Source organism: Falco rusticolus, chromosome 1 (assembly GCF_015220075.1).
Source record: "Falco rusticolus isolate bFalRus1 chromosome 1, bFalRus1.pri, whole genome shotgun sequence".
Classification (NCBI taxonomy): Eukaryota; Metazoa; Chordata; class Aves; order Falconiformes; family Falconidae; genus Falco; species Falco rusticolus.
In genome coordinates this window covers 3,398,687-3,420,603 of record NC_051187.1, presented here as the reverse complement: position 1 = coordinate 3,420,603, position 21,917 = coordinate 3,398,687, and the positions used below count along the sequence as shown (strand labels likewise).

Genomic DNA, 21,917 nt, shown 5'->3' with positions numbered 1-21,917 from the left:
GACGTGCTCTGGAGCACCAGCAGGGAGTGCGGGTCGGACGGCTGATGAGCAGCGAGCTCCCTCCCGACGGAGTTTTCACCGTGCCAAGCTGTTTGGGCTGTGTGAGCTGGTCATGTGGGAACAGCAGGAGAAGACAGGTCATATTTAGTAGTTTATCCAGTTCTGTGCCCTGTGCATGGTCCTGAGAGTCATCCTGTACCAGTTCTGTCTGGACTCCTTGGAGTTACGGCAGGACTTAAGTCAAATTCACTGGGGCTTTGGTGATCCATGGAAGGGCCCTGCTCCTTACGGCATTCCTACATGGCATGTCTGATCCTTTCAGCTGTTAAATCAAGCTGTGCTTGTTTGTGTTTTACCTTACAAAACTAGATGTACAAAAAGAAAACAAAAAGCCTCCAATTCACACATATATTTCATTATATTAATGCAAATTCCTGGCGCTGCAAGACTTGTTGAGTATTGAAAACCGGTTCTACACTCAAAGCCTGGATTTCAACATTTCTCAGAAGCAGTGATAGCATAAAAGTCCCTGGGCAGATCTGAAGTTCATGCTTGGGTCTGGTAACATTTTTTGGCATCAGAACATGTAATAGTTTTATAGCTATAAGACTTGAAAGTTAATGCCTGGCATCACTTCAAAACAACATGCAAGATCTATCATAAGTAGTCCTCTTATCTTATCTCAATAGCAATTTTATCCCGTAAATTATTTGAGTACAGTATTTCAGTGCTGTGGAAAAGAGCAAGGGGGTTTTCTTCTGTTAAATCTTTGCACTGCAAGTACTTTTAATGGTCCTGGTTTATACAGGGGTGTCCTACTAGGAGGAAGCCAATGTTAACCATGTTGCACGTTCTGCGAAGTGCACTAAGAGGCAGTGGACTCGCCGGTCCCTCCTTCCAAGGGCGCTCTGCAGAAGGTCTCGGAGCAGCTCAGCTTTTTAAAAAGCAACACTGGAGGCACCTTCTGTGCCATTTATAGCGTATCTCCAGCGTGAGTCCCTCCCCGGGTCCACTCCTGACTCTACACCGTGCTTTTCAGCTGGTGGGGAGCAGTGCCCTGGTTTCCTGGCATACAAAAGATAACTCAAAATATTCCCTTTCTGCTTCCACAGCCGCCTCTGTGTTGATGTCAATCTAACATCCACATTGTGCACTTTGCTTCAAGTCAGCACTTGCAGTTAACAATGCCTTTATTCAAGCTGACAACGTAACTAAGCTTTTAGTAAATGTGTAAGTAAATGTTAAGTGTGTATTCAAACATTCAACAATGACTAGGAAACTTTAAAAAAAATAATCTTTGAAACTCTGTATTGTTTGTTTGGTGTGTATCTGTTAGAAATAACATAGACTATCAGTTCCTTGGGGCATGACTGTTCTTTTGTTAAGCGTATAACAAAAAGATCAAGGCTCTGAGGGACTGCCATAATAAAAATAAATATATAAGAAGAACAATGATGACAAAATAAATTTGTCAATGCGTTTTTACGAGCTTGGTTTAGAAGTGATTATTTCTGAACTAAATAAAGACTGGATAGTTGTGGTAAAGTGACATGATCATAATATTCCTTTTATTTATTGCCATTTATACTTCATTTGTAGATCACATGCTAGACTTTGCTGCAGGGCAGGAGGGGAGCCCCTCGTCTCAGCGAGCATCCCGTTTCAATAATATGGAATACATTTTCACTGCAAATTCCAGACAAGGTTTTCCAGTGAGAGGATTATTCCTCTGGCTTAAAGGAAAAGTTATTGGTACACTGCAGAAGCGTTCCTAGGAAGCACAAATAAGATGATAACAAAAACCTGAGGCATTTGCAATTGCAAATGCAAATGCAGTTGTTGCAATTGCAACATTTCCATTTCCCTTCCAACCTTTGAGGGTATTTGCTGCATTTTTTGTATGAATACTTGGAGCCTGAGATAAGATAGAACTCCTAAGATCTAACTACTCCTGTTCAAGCAATGGTCTTACCCGTGCAGAATAACTTTCCTCCATAAAGGTGGCCGAACTGGGTCTTAGCAGCTATCACGTGTGGCTGGAAGCATCTGCAGCTGAAGAGCTGGGCTGATACTGCACTGTTTTCTTAATCAGCTCATTGAAAGACATGACCTGTAAGTTTTTCTGCCATCCTGTGTTTCTCACCTGTGTTTTGCATCCCTTGGTATTGTTTCAGGTCTTACAAGATGAAGTGGAGAGTTACCGCCTTCAGGCACGGGCTGCAGAGAAGAAGCTGCAGCGCAGGGAGCTGGAGACCCACGAGCAGGTACCGGGCACCGTCCCCCCTCTCCTCTCCCCTTGGGCGAGGAGGTTCGAGGTTTAAAAATAATACCTTGCTTGAAAGCAAAAGCACATATTTCCCTGAAAATTTTTCAGCTAGCTTTCTTTTCTCTTTTTTGGGGTAATAAAAGAGAATTAAACTGTCTGAACCCTACAGGCAAATACTTATCTCATGCTCTCTATTTCAAGTTGGTATTTTAACTATTCTAGCTGTTAAATGATGCATTTATTTTGAACTGGCTGTACTGTTTAATAGAGATTTCTGAGACTATTCTAACCTGTTGTTTAATGGCTTGTACAAGGAGATTTATAATGGGACACTAACTGAGCTAAAAATAATCTTTCTTCCTGATCTTATGCATTTATTGTCCTAGCATGTTGTCTGTAAACAGTTCCATATGATTAATAGCGCTAAAATTATTCTGGACACTTTCAGTGAAATCAGAGTTCCAGTGTGCTTCAGGCAACATGGTGTGTGTAGTTTACAGGCTGGTGTTGAAATGGAAAGTCAATGATCTGCGATCAACCCTGATTAAATTGAAGTAGTCAGGAAAATGTACAGGTGGTGGATATCTGAATTGCACACAAGTTCACAGATTTCTAATACAAATCAGTTTTTGCAGCATTTGAGAACTTTATTTCGTGCAGAGTAAGAAGTATCTATAACATATATCCTATATAAAGCCTTTATAAATCTATAACTGCAGGAATAGTAAGTTGGGGTGGTTTCAGGAGAATAATCATCATGAATTTTAAATATTTTTTCCCCAGTTTTTGTCATCCTTCTTGCACACGGGAACCCTCGTTTGCCCTTGGTGTTTACGTTCCCGTATTTTCCCTCGGGAGAGACGGTGCTCAGCTCTCCTCCCCCTCTGCCTCCCAAATCCAGGTGCCGGGCCAGGGTCACCCTTAGCTGCAGTGCTTGCAGCGTCGGAGGAATTTGGTGCAATGAGCGAGTTGGCTACAAGCCTTGCATTTTGGCTTCAAAGGGTCTCCTGGGGAAGAAGAAGGAAAATCAGCTCTTTGGCGCATGGTTGTCCCTCCCAGGGAACAGCACTGCCCTGCACGCTGTGAGATCCTCTTCCAAATCTCTTTTCTTTAATCTCTGCCATGGCCATTTTGCTTTTTTTCTGACCCATTTTAAGAGAGGATCCAGGAAAAGAAACAAAAAATGACTTGTGAAATGCTTCATTGGAGGGCTAGACATGCAGATGCCAGGGGATGGTCCCCTCTTTCTGCCTTCCAGGTTTTCTCTTAGATGAGCGCCGGGTCCAAACCAACCCACAGGGCTTCCCTGATTAATCCATTAAATTAAAGGAGGACTAGCTCAGCTGGGAATGGCCCGTTGCCCGGTATAAATAGAACAGAAATGTTATTTAAATGACATTGCACCATCCAGCTTAGAGCTTTTCCTACAAAGCAGGAATATGTTACAGACTTAGGGAGGGCTCATGTCGGAGTGCATCGGTGGGCTTCTTTCTGCCGTTCATCCGCTGGGACTCTGAAGAAGCTGGAGCTGTGGAAGATCTTTGCCTTTAGGTGGCTTTGGTCTATTTTGCAGACAAACATGTTGAAGGTTGTTAGTGTGTCTTCTCTGTGACTGGTTACTTCATTAGTTACACTTATCTCTCCAGAAGAAAAATGCAAAAGTGACAGCTCTGACATATTTCCAGTTCTTTTCTCTTGGCCAGGCTACCTGTAAGCATGTTCATCAAGCATTAGCAGTAGCTAACAACTCGTCAGTCGATCAGAGAGTTGAAATATTTAAGGCAATAGCTTAGAACTTGCTTTCTCCTTTCACCAAATATTGTCTGAATTGGAATTGCACAAAACACCAAGATTTGCACTGGCGCTGTTACAAAGGCCACTTTTCTGCGCTCTTGCATGTCTATAAATAAGGAAGAGAGAGGGTTAAACAGCTTCTGTTTTTCATTAAGAGGAAAAATCTTGTGTTTTGATTCTATAACAACAACAAACAAACGAATGAGACATGAAAAAACATTTTGTTGTGCTTTTAATTAAAAATAAAAAGCTGTTTCTCGTTATGGCTTGTTGGGTGGTATCTTAGTGCTCCATGTTTGTCTTTTTTTTCAGTGCAAAGTCCTTACAGCTCTTGAGTCTGTAAGTGACTGACAGATCCATGAAGCTTAACTCTTTGTTACAATAACCCTGTGGTGATCGCACAGACTTAACCTTTTTTTATTCTAATTATCCAGAAAGACAAACTATCCTATAAATAAGGGGGGAAGATAGACTGGCAGGACGCTGGGGGCAAGCCCTGAGCTGTCGAGAGGCGAGCATGGCACTGCGCTTGAAGATGAGCTGTTGTTTTTGCGGAGCTTTTTCATGCCAATACTTCATGTTCCTGTATGAACAGGTGTTTACTCCTGTTTACTTGTTCAGTCCTCTTTACAGGGGAAGTAGATACAATCACGTAGTACCTGTGGTGCTCCATCAGTGGTGCAGTAAGGCAGCGTTCTCTGAATGATGAATTCCAATGTCAAAAGTGCCTGGGAGCTGTTCCCACTTGGGCTAACCTAAATGGTTTTAGCTTTTCCATAAAGGTTGTCCTGTCTCTCCGAAGCATGGTTTGCTAGGACAACAGTCCATGTGTTCAGCAATGCTGCACTTCGCGTCTCAGAACTGTTATCAGCTTTCTTCATCTCAAAATGCTGGATGTTTCCTTCAGAAATTAGGTGGCCACCTTCTTAAGACGTATGTAATTGTATTCATGGGAAGTGGCAAACTAGCATTAAATAAAATGATGCATAATATGTATTTATTTTATATATATTATACAACTAAATATTTATATGTGTGTATATATATATATTTATATTTTATATATATATATTTATGCGGTTTTGCTATATAGTCCCAAGGCAATTAAAGCAGGCTGGGAAGGTTGCTAGGACAGTGGGATGTGTCCAAACCTTTTCCTTGCAAAGCAGTGCTGACGTTTCCTACATCTGGGTACTATGTAATTCCAGGAGCTGGCCTCCTGTCACCTAATCCCATTTAACTGATGTTCCTGTATCACATACTCTTGTAGTGTATCGCTTGGCTGTCTCTGACACGTGCCTGGATCTAATGGAAGACAAGATTTCTGATAGAACGATCTTTCATTCTACTAAAAATGTTTCTCTTTCTTGAGTCATATGGCTTTGTGCAGTTGTCAGTCATAGTTAAAAAAATCTAAATCTAAATACAACAGACTTTACGTCCTGTGAATGTGTAATTGAAAATGACGCATAGCACTGAGGGCTTGAGCATGTGCCTTAATGTATCCAGGAATTTCGGCATGTGCAACAAATTTTGCTGAATTGGGGCTTGTATAAAAATTAATGGTAGTGATCTTCTTGCTTTATTACCAAGATTTCTTTAGAATACCTCCTTTCATTTCAAATTCCTCTTTTAAGGTTGATCACCCCAACTCGGTATACCAAAAAGCTCCAAGAATCTGTCAAGAATTGCATGCAAGAATTTTTTCATTAAAAAAAAAAAAAAACAACTGTTCTTTTCATTCCATGTTCTAATGTTTTTAACTGTAGGGGTAGATTGAGTATGATGTAAAATTTCTGACTGGGAGTAATAGAGGGAAAATGTTCCTCATGTTTGCAAGCAACTGAAGTAGCAACACTGTAGATACTGAAACCTCAGGAATAGTCCTCCAGCAGTCAAGTCACAAATAGAGTCTTAAAAGAGAGAGATCTCTGAAGACGGAAAATCAATTATATTCAATCCATGTATATTACTGAGGAAATGAAGGCGAATACCAATGTAGATTTCCAGCCCTTTAATTTCTTTTTTCTCAAATAGATTATAAAAAAGGGAGAGAAGAGTTATCTGAATAAGGATGTTGTAGAAGTATTTGGAATAAAATGGAATGGCTTAGTTTAAGTGGATTTCACTCATGTTCAAATGAAAACAGGAGTGATAATTGTAAAAGAGCTGTGATTCAAAAGTATTCAGCCCGTTTTCATTGGTAATGTGTATTATTCTGACTCGCTTGGTTTTTCAAGGCTGCTAGATATTTACCCCGTTCAGCTTAACTTACTGTTTCCATGCCAACTAAATATATTTGTTCTCAGATGAATGCCGTGATGCATCGTTCTGCAATTTTAGTTGCTGTGTAGCACAGAGAACTTCTAACACTTGCCACCCCTTCTGCTTGATGGGAACAGGGCTGCTGCCTGCGGAGCTGCGAGCAAAGGACCTGGGTCCAGGGTAGGGGTCCCGGGTGGTTCTTAACATAGGGATGGCTGGAAGATTTGAGGCACGTTGTCCCTTTAGCTTAGGGGGTTTGGTCCGTATTTCTTTTCAGATTCCTTTTTAAAGGTATCACGGAGTTTTAAATGCAATCGGATAAATTCACAGCAAGTCTCTGCCCTCACCTCCATCGTCCTGCCCTGCTGTATGTGCTCAGGAGAAATCACGTGGAGGCAGTGGAGCTGCCTCCATCTGGAGGTGGGTGGACCACTGCAGGTGGTTTGGTGCGAGCCCCGGCGCTCCCCGTGGCAGGGCTGCTAGCCCAGGCACCTCAGCTGACTGCAGAAGCTGCTGGGGCCCCTGCCTTGAATTCCCACACGTTCTCAAAGGGTTGTCTTTCTCAGAACATGGTAGAGTCATCTAAAATCAGTCTAATAAGCTCTACCTTCTGCATTGAAAAATAAAAGGTAGCTCCGTGGCCAGCTGATGATTTAGGCAGCGTGTGCTTTGCAGAGCCGACGAGCACTTTGGAAACTGAGAAACAAACAGCACGCACTGGAGGCAGTGATGAAATTCTGCCATTTGCTCTGGTTGCTTCAACCCACGTCACTGAAACACTTCCAGAATTTTCCTCCAGAGACCCATTTCTGCTCCCACAGAAATGGCAAGCTTCGTCCAGATTGGAATGATCTGAACCGCAGGAGGGATTCGGGGAGCAGGCGATGGAGCCGGGCTCAGCAGCCTCTGCGGCCACGCAGAAGAGAGTGAGGGGCTGAAAGAAGTTTCCACTGTGACTTTCAAGAACAGCGACACTAGATATCGTCACGTTAAAGGAGTTCCTGCCATTTCTGTACGCGGCCAGCACGGAGCAGGAGGGGTTGTATTTGGAGAGCGAGTGTTCTGCAGCTCGGCGTGGCCGAGGAGGGTCCTTCTGCCCACCCTGTGCTCTGCCAGCGCCCCGTGCCCTGGGGTCAGGAGGGTTCTGCGTCCTTCAGCTGTTTTCCTCCCATAAAACATTCCCTGTTTGTCTGTATATTGTGAAAAACGTAGGGGACAAACAGGCAGAGAGGGGTCGCTCCCCGCAGGCTGCCACCTGCAAAGCTGCCGGCACAGTGTCTGCAGGCAGCACCACGGAAGATTTCTTTCCTCACTAATTACGGTAAACAAGTCTGAAGTTTAAAACGTTTTTATTGATGTTGGAGAGCCACATCCAAGCAGTGGAGGATCTGGTGTGAGCGGGAGCGCGCTGGCCAGGCTGTTCGGCATGCGCAGACCAGAACATCCATTTCTTAGTTGCTCGTTTTTCAGACGCCCCGATGGAGGCTGATGGGGAAGAATCGGACTGATTCCCACTATATCCCTGTAAGGGACCTTTCATGGATACGGGTGCCCCTACAGGTGTGTGGCCATGTTGGCTTAGGCACCGTAAGATGAGTACTGACATGATTTGGAGCCCAATTCTACCACTTCTACGTTAGCTCGTGTCTACCAGACATGCAGTTCCATTGCTATATTAATTGATCACTTTGATACAAAAGCACCCCCCAATTTTTAATGAAGACTGAGATTGCTAGAACAAGTCATGCTTTTGCATTTGACTTATTTTACATTTTGTATAGCATTTTCTTGGGAGGCCTGCCATGAAAGGAATGCAGAATTAAACTGAATATGGTAAATGATACTGTATAGCACGGAGTTTCAGATTAGCAGGAGATAGAAGCTGAGATTCAAGCACAGAAAAACAGATTTGCAGGTGGGATTTGAAAGGAGCTGGAAATCAATGGAGTTGAAAGTTCCTAGGAGCTCCATATGGCAGGAACTGCGGGAGAGAAGGCTCTCACCAACTGTGCAACTGTCAAAGGGAAAAGAGGTAGATGATGATGATGTACGTGTGGAAGTCAACGATCAAGTGTTAGCTGTGGTAATCAGACACAACCGGAAAACACACAAATGTATACCCACTTTATAGAAGGGAATGAATTATTGGAACGAAGTGGCCAGCTGGAGAAAGACTTTAAAACAGAAACAACTACAGAACAAATAGTTAAAAGGAAAAAGAGTGTTTTTTACCAAAAAGGAATAGAAGCATATGCTGGCATGCAGGAATTAGAGAGTGTTTTAAAATGTCAGTTTTCTAGCGCTTCTGTTAAGACAATAGGAGTGACTGAGAAAGAGAACTTTCTTTTAGGAGAGCAGTACATCATTTTAGAGCATCTGTGGTTTGCTTGCATATTACCAATTAAGCGAATTTTGTTCTTTCAGAAGGGTTTAAAGTGGGACTACAAAGGGCAACAATGCTGGTATTTAATGCAGGGAATTAAAAAAAAAAAAAATGGCAGAAGAGCACAGGCACCTCACCTCCGGTGTGGGCTCAATTAGTGAGCTGTCCCATTCATTTTTTTCTAGGTGACGAGGTGCCTGGCCGGGGCTAAAAAGGACTGGAAAAGACCAACTTTGTGCTGATCTTGAATATCATTTAAATTCTAAAGTATTATTTTGTTTGCCATTTAATCAGTGCCCAATGCCCCCCATCAGAAGCCCATGTGGGGTGCGCAGCCGTGGCAGCCTGCGCTGCCCACCCCCACCCATGCCCAAGAGCAGACTTTTACCCCACCCTGATGCTTCCAAAACCTAACGGCGGCTTTTCCAGTTGAGATGCTGATTAGATTTTTCTTCTTGAAAAAGAAGGAAATGGTGATAGCTAAAGTAGTTTCTGATGATTATCTACAAAGGTTTGCTTGTTCGAACAGCCAGTGTGAAGATAGGGAGCCGCATCCTGCACACTGCTGAGTGTTGGCAGCTCTGGCTGTCGTTCGTGGGCGCTCAGCACCTCCGTGCATCAGGCGCTGAAACCTTGACTTGCTGAACCGCCCCAAGATGGAAAGGATTATATGGAAGGTAACACATGCCGGAATGGAAAACTGAAATACATAAATACCTTCCGGTGGTGGTGTCAAAAATGCTTATAGCTTTATTTCAGCCTTAATTATCTTGCTGGCGTATTGGGAATTGGCGGAGCCGGCAATGAGCACCCTGTGTCCCAGCTTTGGCCCCTGGTGCCTGGGCTGGTTCAGGTTTTGTTGCTGCTGCTTAGGGTGGTGACCCGTATCCCCGAGCCCCCGGCGCCCGGCGGAGGGCAGGACCCTCCTGGTGCAGCCTGGCCACTCCGGCCGATGAAAGGACAGCGTTGACAAGAGCTGGAGGAAATAGTGCTCAGGGACAAAGATGGCATCTGTGATGAGTCATGTGGAAGGAGGGGGAAAGAAGTCGGGGATCCTCCAAATCCCAGCTGGAACAATAGCAGAGCCCTGGGGAGGGGGAGGCTGAGAGAACAGCGCGGATTTTCTAGCCACAACATTCCTGGTTGTTGTATGGTGTTGACAGTGAAAGCTTTTATTCCTCTCCAGCTCGCGTAATCCCAAGAATGCTGCTCTTGCCATATGTAGCCCACTGGTGTTTTTTTTTAAAAAAAAAAAAAAAAAAAGCTTTGCCTCCCTTCCCTTCCTCTGCAGCTATGAATTATATAGACTCACATTGCTGAACTACAGAGGATTTTCCAGGTGGGAGATCTTGGTTAAGAAAAAGATATCAAAATACAAGCCACTGTAATAAGTAATAAGGCTTCTTGGATGCAGGTTGGAAAATAAAAAAAAAAAAGAGCAGAAAGCTCAGTGCTCGGCGAGCAGCTCAGCATAACTGGAGGTCCCTGGGGGTTAGTAAAACAACAAGGCAAAAATGTTTTGGACGCTGCGATGGTTTACTAGCTAAAGACAGGAAAACAAGGAGGACGGCTATGCCACCAATTTATGTTTTATTGAAACTGTCAGAACAGAGGAGGTTCTCCAGCAGGATTTTCTCAGTGGAGAAAAACATGGTGTACACTTGACAAAATAACTTGCTCAGCTGATCTTGCTTGGTGACTGTTTTCCACTGAGCCAAATTCATGCGATTTATAGCGTTCATTATTTTTTTCTAAAGAGCATGAGAACATTTGTATCAAATTGCATTCTGTTTCTCTAAATCTGGAAGAACCGTATTTCAACGTACATTGCACAGTAAGAATAGAAATTCCCACTGCCTCGAATAAGAGAGGATGTGGACTAAAAAGCAGTGGATATCGTTCTTCACTGGAAAGATGGATACATCGTTTGATTCTTCATCTCAAAATGGTTTGAGATGCTTTGAAGCTCCAGTTAAATATTCTCTTACAACAGAAACCTGAGACATCTGAAATTTAAGGAAATTGCAGATTTTGGTAGATGTGGCTCCTCGGTCACAGCCGATGAAGGAGGGGGCCGCAGGGGCTCGTAGTAGCACTTTTGCAGGAGTAGGAGTTTAGGAGCTCTGAGAAGCAAAGGTGGAGTCACTGCAGTTAGGGAGGACACAAGCAAGCAGTGATTATTCATTACTTTGACATTTTTGGGTTGTTTGCTTTTTTGTTGATTGGGTTGGTTTTTTTAATTGGGATGGCATTGCAGTAATTTGTCCCTCGCTTGCCCCTTTGAAAGTGCTTTCAGAAAATTACTTCAGCAATCTTCACATCACCTGAATGAAGTTGACCTGTGCATCATCATCATCATCATCATTATCATCATCATCATTATTATTATTATTATTATTATTATCCTCATTTAGAAGGATGATACTTTAGTCTGAAATTATTTGCCTAAGGCTGAAGGAGTTATTTTTACCTTTTTTACCCTAACCTGTCTTCAGGTTTATTGCAGCAGATCTTTCACATCTTCCTTCAGAGAAGTGTACTAGAGAATAGATGCATAATCTTTTTAAAGAGATTTCTCTTTTAAATGGCATTATAACATACCATTGTTTAAATAATGCAGGAAAGGATTTGAGAGATGCAGAAAATTACTTTTCTCATCTTATTCCCCCTGAAACGTGGAGAAAATTTGATAATAATTAAAATGATCCTAATTATGCCTTTTGGTCACTATCCTAGTATTTCCTGGCACACATGGAATTATTACCCTTCTTAACTATTATAAACAGGCAGAAATTAAGATACTAAAAAAACCCACAACACCTTCATTGAGTGAACTGCCTTTTGATTCTTATCTGACATAAACAAAATGTTAACTTCATGCCCCTCAAGGCAAGATTTATTATTTTTAAAGGAACTTGAACAAGTTATTCTGTGGTCCCTTCATTTGCTTTGGCAATGTCTACTTCAGAGTTTCTTTTGCATTTTCTGTATGTTCCTCTGGTACAAATAAAGTCATCTACAGTTGGGAGATGTGGAGATGATTGCATTTGGGGGCAGGGTGTGTGTGTGTAATTTTTTAATTTTTTTATGAGGTGGGGATTTTGCACAAGGGCCAGTATATTCAGGATGATAAACTTGGCATCACAGACCTCCTGGAAGTAAGAAGGGGGGAGCTGGCTGTTGGGAACCTGGAGAAGTCATGGCGTGGTTGTGGCTGTATAGCAAAGCATAGAAGGAAGCAGAAGTTCTTCTGCTTTGCTGGCTGTTCTTAGCGCACAGACTACAATGCTTCTGGTCATCTTGAAGATACCGTATTTCTCCTGGATTTTTATTTTAAACAGGCAGGAGAGTGACTAGGGTGCAGCTGGGTGCCAATGGGACCTGTCCCTGGTGGGTCCTGTGCTCCCCCCCAGCCCCACAAACATCCTTCTGAAGCCTTTAGAAACAATAAGTAGCTGCAAAACTGAACTGTGCCACCTGAAGAATCCTTGAAGTAGTAAAATAGAAACTCATCTGACGTTACTGAAAAGCGTTGGGCCAGGCCTGACGGCTTGGTTTGGGAAGCTCAGATTTGGAGGTTTATCTTCTGGGCATCAAACCCAGCTTTTATCTCTTCTGAGAATGGTTAATGCCCAGCTATGACCAGATCTCGTTGTAGTCTGTGAAATTACCAATTCCCTGCATTTTGCATCACTTTGTGTAATTGTGTGGATATTTATCTCTCTTTTTTCTGATTTATCTCATGACTAAGCATGCGTGAGCTATGTGTGGCAACTTCAGCTTTCAGTTGTTTCTGCTGACACCAAAGATGATTGATGGTAAAACTTTCAACCTCATATGTTAGCCACCAACCTGAATAAACAAAGACCAGTGTGGCAGCTTAATATTAAAAGCTATAAAACCTTCCTGGGGGTTCGTGGATTAAATCAACTCACCAAAATGAATTTTTAGAAAAAGCTTTCTCAGGACTGAAGAAAAACGAACACAACAGTAAATGAAATAGAGCTATCCACATCCAACGGACTAAAGCCCTCCTGAGGGCTGAAGTATTGCAATTTTAAACATCTCTCAAGAGTGCAAGAGGAGACACAGTATTTGTGGATCCTAGGGAGGCAGCTTAAGGCTGTAAAAGCCTTTAAGGTACAGACGCACACGCAAAACATTCCTGCAGACATAGCTTCCATTGGTCAGAAATAAGTGTTAAAAAAAAAAACCAACCTTTCCCCCATTACAATTAATATGCCTTAGCCCACTGTATGTTATTTTTCATTTCTAAGAAGTGATTTTGATTTTTGCCGTCCACTATTTTACTCTCTTGGGTCAATAAACCTTGATAGTCACTTCAGCCAAAAATACCAGCATGTTTTTTATCGTGATGTGACAGGAAACAGCTGGGATCTTATTTTTATCTTATTATGATGCAATTGTTAGCGAGCGCAGTTGAAAGTAACACGTTTTGTCTTAGCAAACAAACCAATTGCAGTTCTAACCCAAAAAACAGCTTTCACTGACAAAAAAAAGTGCGAGTCTTCTCTCTGAAATAGAGTAAGAAATCAGCCCCGAGCAATACTTCAGCTACCAGGGCTTGTTTCTCATTTTCTTTCTCCATTTTCAGCTGACCCAGTAATAGCTACCCAGACTTTAAAGCACAGTACGTATTTCTTCCTGACTTTCCAAGAAACACCTTTGTCAGAAGGGAACCATCCCCTTGCTGCTTTGCAGAGTTAACAGCAGACCTTAACAGCGGTGTGAAAGTAGGTATTTAGAGGACACGTGCAGATTAAACTATTAAAACCAGTGACCTGGTTGAAAGCAAACTGTCGCACAATTAGATCATTATTTTACTCACAGAGCTGTATTACAATTTGTGTTGCAGCTACTTAAGACGAAACTTTCTTGACTTTCCTCTAGAAAAAATGGTACTAAGGGGCTCTCGCTGTGTGCCTGGCACTGGAGGAAGCTGGTGTGAGTCCTGGGGGCTCGGGGGGCACGGCTAGATCACGGTGTGGTGAGTTATATCGGAGTCTGGGCTCAGCTCCCGAAATCGGCATCGCCTGGAAGCACGGAGCCTGGGTGCGAGTCAGGCCCCTGCCGTGGGGTTTCTGGGCTGGCTGGGTCACCCCAACGTGTTGGCAAGGCGATCGTCCAGACCCTCTCACTCGTGAAACAGATCTTATTCTTCAAAAGTTAGGAAATAAAAGCCTTTTGCTGTCCTAGCTGCCTGTTTCTGCTCCCGTCTCACCAAGAACAAATGTGATGTGTTGAATTAACTGAAATATATGCTGCTGCTCTATCAAGGTCCCCACCCAAACTGGCTGTTGGCTCAGAAAATATTTATCCTGGCAAAGCACCTATGCATAACTTTGAAAGCCTTTATAGAAATAGTAGCATAAATTTATTGGAGTAACTTTCAGAAACATAAATTCATGGCTTATATACAAGCAGAGTTCAAACAAGGTTTCCTGTCTCACCATTTATTTTTTTCCTTCAGATTTGCATAGTGGCATCACTTGCAGTTCACAGGGAAAGCCTCTAATTGCTTTTTTGCATAGAGATCTGGAGATTTCTTCTGCATGGCGGAATGACTCAGAGAGAGATTTTTTTTTTTTCCCCTAAAGTTTCATCAGATGGTTTTAATCCTTTTGTATTGATAATTATATTATGCCTAATGCATATTTTGGCACGGCTTGCTTTTACGGTGAGATGGTAATTGGCACATCTTGCAGTGAACTCTGTTGGGTTCTCACGTGTGTACGCATGTGCGTGCCGGGAGCTGGAAGGTGAAACTCGTGGCTTCTTCAGATGTGAGGCTGAGGTTTTGATTTGTGGTCGCAACAGTAGGTTGAAGCAATTTGGTAACTAAAACAAAATTAGCACAAAATGTCGTTGGGGTGTAAATCATTGGGGAAAAAGATTCAATTTGAAAGTTTTAAGATATTTTATAAGTTAATCTGATCTTGAATCCCTTTCATCCTTTATTTACATATTCAGCTGCTAATCCAGAAAAGCACCTAAGTACTTGCTTAGTTTGAATTAAGCGGTTAATTCTATCGGAGGTTAAGTACAGGTGGGAGGCCCTGATTCAGCCAAGGAATAATGTGTGCGAGCAGTCCTGTGCGGCTCGATGGATGGAGCTGAACCAGGCTCTCCCTGCTTTCCCTGGGTCAAAATTCGGCAAATACAGCCACGCCGGGCAGAAGCACAGTCCTTCCAGCTGGTCTGTCTTCATATCACACGGCTTTGGAACTGTACTGTTTACTCAGCATCTGTTGGGTAAGGTTACGGACCAAACCGTCCTCCTCTAGGTGGGATGGTGTTGGTGTGAACATCTGACCTGGTAACACGCCTGAGGTGCTCAGACCTGGGGGCTGGAAGTCCCATAGCCTCAGTGAAGTTGAGGAAGACACAAAGTCCGATGAAAAATAGTTGCATGATGAATTTTGAAAAGTCAAAAAAAGTTAAAAGCACCTAGAAGTTGAGAAATTTACCAGACAAAACCTTGGGAAACAGTGATTCACCTTGTCTAAGGGAGTAAGGGGCTGATATTGCTCTGCTGACCTGGTTCAGGTCCCACCAAAGACACAACAGAACTTCTGACTATGCAAAGTGTATGTCTGTATAAATGCTCTATTGAGATGGATTTAGGAATGATTATTGCTTCTTCAGACCATGTTCCAGCAAATGCCTTACTGTTTCCTTTTCATTATTTTTCCCCTCCTCTCCATATATTCTTTGTTCTTACGTTTTCTTTCTCCTTTCTTCCTCTTTTTTACCTCTTTTTGAGGTTTACAGGTCTTTGCCGATCTTCTCTCTCCATCCCTTTCCTTGATATCACGATTCCGGTTTACTTGGACTCCAATTTAGGCAAAAGAAGCAAAACAGTTACTCTCTGGCTTCCAAGAGTAGCCACCTGAATATAAACTTATTTTTGTTCTGTTACAGATGACCCACATACGACAAGAATATGAAACCACACTCAAAGGACTGATGCCAGCATCTTTGAGACAGGAACTTGAAGACACCATTGCATCTTTAAAATCTCAGGTAAATTCTTATTCATCTCTGACTTTTTAGACTGGGTGAAAAACATCTCTTCTAGACAAGAAATATGACTGTCTACAATGTGGCCAAAAATGCTGAGTAAGTCTCAACACCAAATTATGGCAGCACGCAGGTGCTTCTCACTCAGTCATCTTCCACAAGGCTTCTCTCCTCCAGTTTCCTCACCTTAAGAACTACCATATTGTACCTTTGGATCCCAGATTTTGCTTCAGTTGGCAGCCGAAAGTAGAAATTACGCTGTGTTCAGTATTAGGGTTTTTTTCTCAACCTTTCAAATATAGCACACAGTTCTCTCTCATCTTCCTTACCTTGTTTCTCCTAAAGGAATTGTTTAAAGGTTGCATGTGAAGGGTGCAGAAGAGAATTAGAAATAATTTTGTTTTCAATCCAGCCTGTGTACAGCAAATGGGAGATTTCTTTTAAGATATTAGTCCAAATGATAATTGTGTTATTTCTGGTTTCCTATATAAAGAGGCTCTAACAGACTTTTGTAATGCTTTGTCTTTAATATTGCAAAACACTAGCTCATCTAGAGTCACATAGAATCAATATTGTTTATATGAAATAGACTATTAAATTCGCCAATGGAAATATCAAAATGCCATTGTAAATCGGGAACTGCTAATGAATTGGGCATGTTTCTCATACACGGCTCCTGCAGAAGTTATTTCGGGCTTTCCTATTCAGTATATTCGAGGTGGAAAGAAACAAAACGTCATCGTTGCCTGAACTCACAGGAGGAAGGGTAAATAGCAGTGAAGGGGGGTGATCATAGATGTGGGATAATGGCAATCCGAAGAAAACGCTGTCAGTGCTCACATGTGGCCCAGTGCAGGATTGTGCCTTTAAACGTGTTGGGGAGGACTGGGATCTGCCCGGGCTGAAGGGAAGAAAGGAAAGGCAGGGCGATGCTGGTGACTGTGAGCTCTGGGGAGAGCAGGAGCCCTGGGGACACGGTGGACAAGTTTAGGCTTGAGACCAGCACACGCCTTACACCAATTCTCAGGGCTGTTTTCCAAGAAATGATGGATCTACAAACTCTCCGTTTCTTTTTCTCATGCCATCTCTCTCTATGGAAGGTGGCTGGTAATGTAATGGAGCTGGGATTTTCTCCCCCTTTCTTTTTCTCTCTTTACAATGCATTAAGTTTATTCCATCACATCTTTTGCTACGCATGAGGCAATTCTCCAGGCAAAATGCACCTTTAATAGAAGTAGGAAATTTTCATTGGGGAAGCTTTCCTATTCCCATGTGCTGGTAGCGACACAGCTTCAACACTGCAGTTGTAAACACTTTTCATACGTATCAAGGGGTACCTAATGGAAGTGATGGTCTTTCTCATTTAAATAGTTGTGGGAAATAAAGAGTTAAGGATCTACTGGAGAAATCTACTTCCAGTTGATAGTAAAAAGCTGTTTTTAAAGCATCATTGCCTATTAGCACTGTCTGGTAGGAAGCGTTACTCTGGAGCTAATATAAGAATACCACACCTTTTAATGAGTTAAAAAAAAAAGTAGACTCTGATATCCACCTGCAGGGCTTCTGTAAGCAGCAGCAGCATTTCAAAAGAGTAAAAGTAACTACAGACATTAAAACCTGGGTGCTATCCCAGAAATACATAGCTGCTGGCTGTATTTCCAGCGGTACACTGTCGTCGCAGACCACTCAGTCAGTAGGACTCTTCTGAAGCACAGGTGTCCTGGTTTTTGAAAATTTTTGACATTCCTGTTTGAAAACATCAGACAAGAAGGGCAGTGGAATCTCTGCACCTGTCAGGAATTATTTATTGTCAAAGGAGGATGGAGAGGATAGGCTGGGTAAAAGCACCAAGCAGTGATAAAAATAAACAACAACAAAAAAAGAGAAAATACTTGAGGCTTGGGCAAAGTTTTCTAAAAACCTTGCTCAATATAAAGTACGCTGTCCAATTGTCTGCTCTTGGTGAGTCATCCTGAAGTGGCCACAGTGTATTAATAAACATTAATTTTCATACAGTTGAAGAACAGGTGAGTGCCTTCATCACAAGAGCACAAGCGCAGGGATCAGAGCAGAGGCATCATGTCAGAGCTCAGAGTAGGGTTGGAGCTCCCAAACCCTCGTGTAAACCATTCGATACCACCAGCTGAGTTTAAAAACTGGTTTGACTCTGTTCCTAAAGGAGCCAACAGTGTGCATCTGGAGCGGGGCCAGGGAGGCCATGCTAACCATCGTCTGTCAAGTATTAGTGCTGGTATGGAGCTGAAGTGTTACTGCATTTTATTTAGGCAGGATAGAGCAGAAAAAAGAAAGAGCTCCTTTCCTTTATGAAAGGAGCACAAATTTATTAATAAGAATTTTGTACACCGTTTTCACGTGGGATATATTTTACAGGTAAATATGCTGCACAAAAGAGTCGCTGTCCTTCAGGAAGAGCTGAATGCCTGCCACGCCAGAAGGTACGTGATTATCTTTGATCAATTTGTACCATTTCACACCTGTGGATCCCGGTTATTGAAGTTTTACGGCTTAATTAAAACACTCAAATATGGTTGCAGTTTTAAAAGATCCTTATTTTCAGTAAACAAGCGTCTGAGAATTTTCCCAGTGCTTAGTCAGTACTATTAGAGCAAGATTAGAGAACTTGCAGGTGCATTGCAAGTCTGGGCTTTGCCTGGATATTCATGATGAGACAGTGGCCCAGTGCACAGCTGCAGCTCTGCGGTGATGCCACCTCCTTTTAAGATAGAAAACAATGATGCAATGTGTAATATTACAGATCACATCTTCAAAGTACCGGATCTTCATGAGCCTGAGCTTTTTTTTCAGACGCTTACACCCTCCAATATAAATTATGGCAAGTGGCGCAGCAATAAAAAGCCTTGCTGTGCCTTTAGAGTAAGTGACTCACATGGAGAGGTGAGTAAAAGGAAACTTCCTAGGAAAGCCACTCCATCTTTTTTATATTTATAGACTTTGACGGTACTTTCATATCTCACATGAGGCTTTCTGCAAGTAAGAATGAGTGCTCGTAAAAGTAGTGTACAAATTTGTAAGATATTTAAACGTTTGTAAAGATGTTAGCAGTGTGAAAGTTGTCTGAAAATAGTAATCCTAAACTATTTGTTAACGAGAATTAGCTGAAGCTAATTGGGAACTGAAAATGTCATAGATTCTTGGTAATATGTCCAGCGTGGGTAACTTTGTTAGATAAATATAAAGGTGTAAGGCAGCCTGTAGACTGTCTGCAGCAGCAGCAGCAGCAGCGGCAGCATTACCAAAGGCTGCATTTTGGCTCAAGCTTTTTCTGAACTGGTGTCTTCACAGCCAGGGAAACAGCTGTTTCCAAAGATGAAGAATCACCGGCCTTTAGGTCAGGCCAGGCCACAAGGGACTGAAACACCGGGGCTGGAAGGAGCCCCAGCCACGTCCTGACGGAGAGGAGGGGCAGGGACGGATCCGGCACAGCATGTAGCAGCTCCTCTCCCAGTGGGGCTTGTAGACTTGGAGAAACTTCTGTGCTGCTTCTGCTCAGGGGAATTATCTTCCTTTTTTTCCAAGAGCACATTCACACTGTATTTTGTGTTACCGTTTACCTGGCCCTCATTCACTGAAATACTGCTTTTTGCTGCTTTAACGTACACGGATGCTGGCACGAGGCAGCTCCCCGGTGGCACGGTCCCCGGCGCAGCAGCAGGCACAGCCGTCTCCAGACCCGCTGCCGACTGGACCCAACCCCCGTTTCAACCTGTTGTGGTTTTATAGTAAGAATAACAAGATGCAGCTAATGAGAATGTCTTCATTTGCAGGTGGCTGCCGGAGCTGTCGGACTCGTGCGATTGCCAAACGGACTGCTTTGAATAGGTTTGAAGATTTGGCTCTTGTAAATTAAAATGCAAAGATCAGTGGCTCTTTTGTTAGCACATGAAGTGTAATGAAGTTCATGAAAACACATTCATTGCTTGTGCCAGCGTGTTTTTAGTTGTATCTTCCATGATTTTTTTTATCATTCTCTTACTACAGACTTAACGCTTTCAATATACTGTGTGTTTGACGCCGTGCTGAGCTTGCTTACCGAGCGAGTAGAGTTTCCTCTACTAATATTTTTATTATTACTTCCCAGTACCATTCTTTTCACTTTTATACATGAAGGAAACTCAGTTTTCTATTATTATTGTCCGAGATATTTTAACATATTTTGACATTGTTTTGTGTCCATGTGTTTACATAATATTAAAATATTATTATTTTGTACTATTCTGTTTTGACATTATTGTCCTGCTGGGGCATCTCACTCACCTAAGTAGCCACAGTGCATAGGAGAGGTTTTTATGGTTTTGTTAACCGGGAAAATATTTTCGTGCTGTGTTTCAAGGAAAAGTCTCGGAGGAGAATGAAAACACCGTGATGACAAATGCAGCCACGGCTGCCCGTTGTATCTGGCGCTGGGGTTGCGTACGCCGGTCACAGGGCAGTCTGCTGTCAGTTACTGATAACACAGTTGTGGGGCGTTATTGAAGAAGAGTCATAACCGATACGGCCTTGATTGCATGGATGTGTGCAGGCTCTCTTGGATGACCCTGGTAAATCTAAGCAGATTCCCGAGAGTTTGCAGGTTTGGGGTTTGAGCAGCAGTGGGAAGCTGAAGGACCCAGACAGGGAGTCATCCTCGTAGCTGGCTCTGCCTCCCAGGCACAGGAAGGCTTCCTTGTCTCCTGGCCACCCGTGAGCCGGGGTGTACATTAGTACATTTGTCACCTGTACGTTTAGATACGCTGAATACAAGAATAGCTGGTTTTTTTCCTAGGCACCATCCTGCCAGCAGCGTTCCTGTCAAGGCACAGTTAATGGTCGGAGTGCTTGAGAGGGGGCCAGAAATTCCTGTCTTCTGGGTCCAGCTGTGGTACTGGCAGCAGCAGTGAGACCCTCCGCATCACTGCTGCCGTGATGGCCACCTCTCCTCCCTCACCCCGGTGGCACTGGCGCTCAGGCACCGCAGTCCGGGCAGGATTTGGAGGGTCCTGACCGCTTGGGTGCCCAAATCCCAGCTGGCCAGCTGTGCTTATCTCTGCCTGGCACAGAGATCCCTGGAGATCCGGGAGCGGAGGCTCTGGCAGGCTGGGCTCCAGAGATCCATGGAGATCCAGGAGCGGAGGCTCCGGCAGGCTGGGCTCCAGCCGCCCCCATCCCGGCAGCCCTGGCAGGGAGCTCCTTGCCAAAAACCCGCTCCAGCTTTGCTGGGTGCTTTGCTGATCGTCAGCCTGGTGGGAGCCTGGGCAGGTTTTCCAGCTTCCTTGAATCAACAAGTGATTCTTCTAATTACAGATAAGGGGTTGTCAAGGTTCTGATAAGCCAGGAGGTGCTGCGGCAGGTGCCACAAAGCCTCGCCGGGGGCAACGGTGAGTTTTAGGAGGAGGAATTTGTTAGGATGCGTTTAGTTAATTGTGAGCAGTAAAATGAAATGTCTTTACTCCAGGAGGTGCAGGGCAGGGATGGTTGGGCTGGTCGGGAGAAGCCCCGGGAGCTCACAGAGCTGCGGGCTGTGTGCGCTGGGATTTACCCACTGGAAGCTGCTCTGTGTCCGACATGGCAATGGGGGAATCTCTTCTTGTGCGTGAAGGGAACGAGCCGTTTCTGATCTTGCTGTTCTGCTTGAGGTTTTGCATGCTGCCCGCCTGGCTGTAGTGCCTTCGGAAGCGGTAAGGGGGCTACATCCGTAAAGAAACATGGAGCCTCTTCTGGCTGGTTGAATTCAGGCCTGAATGTCCTTATTTTTGATGGGATCGGGTTGCTGATGTCAGTGATGATCAAAAAGCAGCTTGAAAGAAGTAGATCTTGGTCAAGCAGGGAGTTGTAAAACTCTGAGAAACTCTCTCCAACATCAAATACAGTGCAAGGGCTGTTTTGAAGGCACTTATAAACCTGATCAGAAATTAAATTCAGGCTTGGTTGGAGTTCTCTTGTAGTTAACATTTCTTTGATCATTTTTTTGACAAGAGATAGAGTCCAAACTGCAGGATTAGAAATACTTTTGTACCTATTACTCGCTCTCTGCCTCTCCTTCCACCCGCTAGGTGAGGAATTGCCAGCGGCCAGTAGTTGGCTTCATCATCCATAAAACAAGCTCTGGCAAAACTGGCTCAAGTATGTTTACACCTTCACTTGTACTTT

The 21,917-nt window shown here is 43.4% G+C and overlaps 1 protein-coding gene across 3 annotated transcripts in view; it reads left to right on the top strand.

Annotated features, from left to right (window-relative positions):
* CEP112 (centrosomal protein 112) overlaps window positions 1–19,704 on the top strand; it is a 171,517-nt gene extending 151,813 nt beyond the window's left edge. For all 3 annotated transcript variants that reach the window (XM_037405009.1, XM_037405025.1, XM_037405018.1), the window contains 4 exons: window positions 2,175–2,264; window positions 15,651–15,752; window positions 18,141–18,205; window positions 19,556–19,704. In XM_037405009.1, the coding sequence (XP_037260906.1) occupies window positions 2,175–2,264; window positions 15,651–15,752; window positions 18,141–18,205; window positions 19,556–19,610 (312 nt within the window). In that variant the 3' untranslated portion in view covers window positions 19,611–19,704. The remainder of the gene's footprint in view (window positions 1–2,174; window positions 2,265–15,650; window positions 15,753–18,140; window positions 18,206–19,555) is intronic.
* The last annotated feature ends 2,213 nt before the right edge of the window (window positions 19,705–21,917 follow it).